Genomic DNA, 4,107 nt, shown 5'->3' on the forward strand with positions numbered 1-4,107 from the left:
GCGGTGCCTCTTCTTTCTTTTATCTTTTACTCCCTCCTCTCCATTCCCCTCCAGACTTGAAGATGGAATCCAGAAGGATTTTGAAACTGTAATCTCATTTATTTCAATGAATCTAGTTTGTGCATTGTGGGTTTATTCTTCCATTCCATTGTATTATCACGTATATTGTATCATCATGTATATTAATGTATACACGCAGTATTCATGCATGCACTAATGAGTCAGACATAATTTGGATTCATATAAAAAATATACTTTAAAATGACTTCCAAGGCGTCAACGCTGGCCACATCTACCTGGCGAGGAACTCCCTGGTGGTGCTCGAGGAGGACGTGTTCCGCCCGTTTCTTGAAGGAGGAGCCACGCTCGACATCGACGGTGAGTGGGCTCCTCGCTCGGTTCTCGTCGGCTTCCCTGCGCCCCGACCTCGCTGATGACTGTGGCTAAGACGCTTCATTTTGCACTTTGTCTTCTTATTCATAATCCATGACAACCTGGCATCTCCGTCGCCTTTAAAGTATATTCTTCACATAAATAATTTTCTTTTCCCTCCCCCCCTGCTTTTTCATTATTATTGTTGTTGTTCTTAAATTCCTTATTATGAATAAGTTTGCAACTATTCCACTGATTGAAAAGGGGGCGTTACTATAGCTGGTCACATTATCTCGATGTAAAAGGAGATAAGTTCAGTAGACATATACTTGGGTACTGATTTCCTACTAATTATCTGGGTCTGCTTTAGAGCCTTCGTCAGTAATAACAAGGACAACATCGGGGCTAATTTTAATTTGTTTGTTTTCCCCAGTTTTGCTAAAATATTTCTGAGAATTTCGTGTGACTTAACACACCCACACAACCAACACAACTCGTGCTACTTGTCATGCGGATAACATATTAATTGCGCAATATAAGTCATATGTCATTCGTTACATCATCTATTTCGTTGTTGCGATGTGAATACTAGTTCTATTTCACAGTTAGACGAAATGGCAGAGAGTCTTTTCAGAGTCACAACCATATGGCGACGTACGAGCCTGAAATCTTTGCTTTAAGTCTCCGCAAATCTTTTCAAGTTATATATCAATAATTGTGAATATCGTCCCTGATTCATATAAAAGTTATATATCAATAATTGTGAATATCGTCCCTGATTCATATCAAAGTTATATATCAATAATTGTGAATATCGTCCCTGATTCATATAAAAGTTATATATCAATAATTGTGAATATCGTCCCTGATTCATATAAAAGTTATATATCAATAATTGTGAATATCTTCCCTGATTCATATAAAAGTTATATATCAATAATTGTGAATATCGTCCCTGATTTATATTACTTCGCCAACATTTTTTTTTTCTCTCAGATTGCCGGTTGGGAAAGTTGTTATTCTAATGAAAACATTGATTATCCAAGTGGGTGTTTTCCTCTTGGTGTCTGAGGCTTGGAGTCAGGACCTCTGTTGCTTCATCGGTCTTGTTTAATTCTGGCACTTTCTTTGCGTGCCTGTTTATCTAAATATACATCCCTGTCGTTTATTTCAAGCCTCGTCTCTTCGCTCTTTTTACTTCATTTAGGTAATTTTATTTCATGCACATGAATTCGTGTAATATATATTACTCTTGTCACCATTTTCTAAAATCTTCGACACATTCGCGACCTACCGGCGTCAGTTGATCTATCAATAACCTCTCTAATGGCACAATTTTAGGTTGAAACTCGACGATCTTTATTTATCTAATTACGGTACACATTGATATTCTTTGTAAACATGGCTTCTAGCCACTTCCGCCGTCAAGGAGCTGTCTCGCATCACTTTGATTTGGTAATGGCATATAGATAGGTTTTCAAAATAAGAATATGAATGTTAAAAATCATACATTTAAGCATGATCTGAAAGGCATTCACAATTGTTCCATGGCGCTTTGGGAAGGGAGAGTATCCAGGCATATGCATAGGTTGTGTTCGTATGCTCGAAGGGTTATTTTTAAAGTTATTAAAACTGCAATGTATGCATAATTGACTATGAATGTGTGAACATGTATCATTTCCATTGCAGTTGGCATCAATTCATAAATAAATTATATTTTTATAATGATTTTAAAAGACGGTAAAAGGAAAAGTAGGACGCAAGGTACCAAGTACATACACTTTTATGTTTGTTTCTATAATCCAACTTTATTTGGTTTGTAATTTCGTCGTTAATATCAAGACGTAGACAGACAATAATGATTGCTTCTCCATAATTATCAGTAAAACGATCAATCATGTTAAAAATGTATCAATAAAATGAGATTCGTCAATTCTTAAGAACATGGCGGAGACAACCTTTTAGCAATAGCGATACTGATATTACGATAAACACCAAGAACGATAATCCAAACACACCAAAGCCATGACCTCCTGCCCCCTCCCCCTTTCCCCAGACAACCCCCTCGGCTGCGGCTGTGACCTCGCCTGGCTCGTCACCAACAGCTATTTCATGGCCCTCACCTCGCCGGCCGCCTCTTGCTACGACGGGGAACTCCTGGCCAGTCTCGATCCAGCGATTTATGTAGATTTGTGCTAACTGAAGGCGCCGGAGGGTGAACTATTTTGAGCAAAGACTATATAATAAAGATAGGGAAGCACGCATCACATCGATTGAAAAAATGTGAGGCCCAAATCTTCATAAAAAGCCATCTATTGTTCAGATCACTATCCATCCAACCGGTGGGACTGACAGGCTTTAGGCTTTGTGCCAGGCTTTCCTATCTTTCGTATAGAGTCTTTGGTTTTGATGAATATGACGAAGCACTTGTCAGGACTCAGTGAATACGAAGAACAATTTATAATTCCGTAGTTGTTTGTCTCTCATGTTCTGTGACTTCCCCTCAGACTTTCCTTAACCAGAATGACATTTAAAATTGCAGTTTATATGAATGTGCGTGTGGTTTAAATAGAAACACACACACACAAAGTATAACAATTTCTTTATCTCTCTCTCTCTCTCTCTCTCTCTCTCTCTCTCTCTCTCTCTCTCTCTCTCTCTCTCCCTCTCCCTCTCCCTCTCCCTCTCCCTCTCCCTCTCCCTCTCCCTCTCCCTCTCCCTCTCCCTCTCCCTCTCCCTCTCCCTCTCCCTCTCCCTTTCTCTCTCCCTCTCTCTCCCTTTCCCTCCCTTCTCTCTCTCTCTCTCTCTCTCTCTCTCTCTCTCTCTCTCTCTCTCTCTCTCTCTCTCTCTCTCTCTCTCTCTCTCTCATCTCTATCTATCTATCTATCTCCCTCTCCCTCTCCCTCTCCCCCTCTCCCCCCTCTCTTTCGCTATCTCTCTCCCTCTCTCTCTCTCTCTCTCTCTCTCTCTCTCTCTCTCTCTCTCTCTCTCTCTCTCTCTCTCTCTCTCTCTCTCCTTCTCTCTCTCTCTCTCTCTCTCTCTCTCTCTCTCTCTCTCTCTCTCTCTCTCTCTCTTTCTCTTTCTCTTTCTCTCTCTCTCTCTCTCTCTCTCTCTCTCTCTCTCTCTCTCTCTCTCTCTCTCCCTGCTAGAATGTCCTTAACCTCAACACCAAATGAACACACGTACAACCATACACCCCCTACAACTCCCACGGCAGTACCCCCCACCAACACCCCTCCTTCCTCTCCCCCCCCCCCACCCCCCTCCCCTTCGTCTCTACCCACTGCGACCCCGCGAACCCGTGACTCTGCTGAGGCGCTAGCCCCCCCCCCCCCCTCGTCCGGTGCCACGCAAGCGATCACCCAACGACGGTGAGACGGCAGTAACCGGCATGAAGAACGAAGCTTCCACACAAGTAACACACAGAAGAAGCTACGTTAGACACAGTAGAAGGAAAAACAAGCAAAGACAAGCACCAAATCGCCACTGGGAGGATGCCACGCACCACCACGTGCCTGGAGTACCTGCCCCCCCCTCCCCCTACTACCTCTAGTACTCCACAAGCACCAAAACTCGTCGTCAACGAACGGAAACACAGCAACAAACAAACGTGCAGCCACAGCCCCACCAAGACGAGGAAGGATTCGTTCAAGTCAACAATAGAAAACAGAGAAGAAAAGCAAGAGAGGAACGCCACTCGCCAAAACCCCTGCAAGGTGCCGACCGTCCTCAGGT

The 4,107-nt window shown here is 42.9% G+C and overlaps 1 protein-coding gene across 1 annotated transcript in view; it reads left to right on the forward strand.

The window, feature by feature from the left end:
- Positions 1-2,839, forward strand: part of LOC113808787 (oplophorus-luciferin 2-monooxygenase non-catalytic subunit) — a 9,902-nt gene extending 7,063 nt beyond the window's left edge. Inside the window, exons 3-4 of the mRNA XM_070142151.1 lie at positions 274-378; positions 2,429-2,839. Of these exons, the coding sequence (XP_069998252.1) occupies positions 274-378; positions 2,429-2,571 (248 nt within the window). The 3' untranslated portion in view covers positions 2,572-2,839. The remainder of the gene's footprint in view (positions 1-273; positions 379-2,428) is intronic.
- Positions 2,840-4,107: the final 1,268 nt, after the last annotated feature.

The sequence above is a fragment of the Penaeus vannamei genome, chromosome 29 (genome assembly GCF_042767895.1).
Source record: "Penaeus vannamei isolate JL-2024 chromosome 29, ASM4276789v1, whole genome shotgun sequence".
Classification (NCBI taxonomy): Eukaryota; Metazoa; Arthropoda; class Malacostraca; order Decapoda; family Penaeidae; genus Penaeus; species Penaeus vannamei.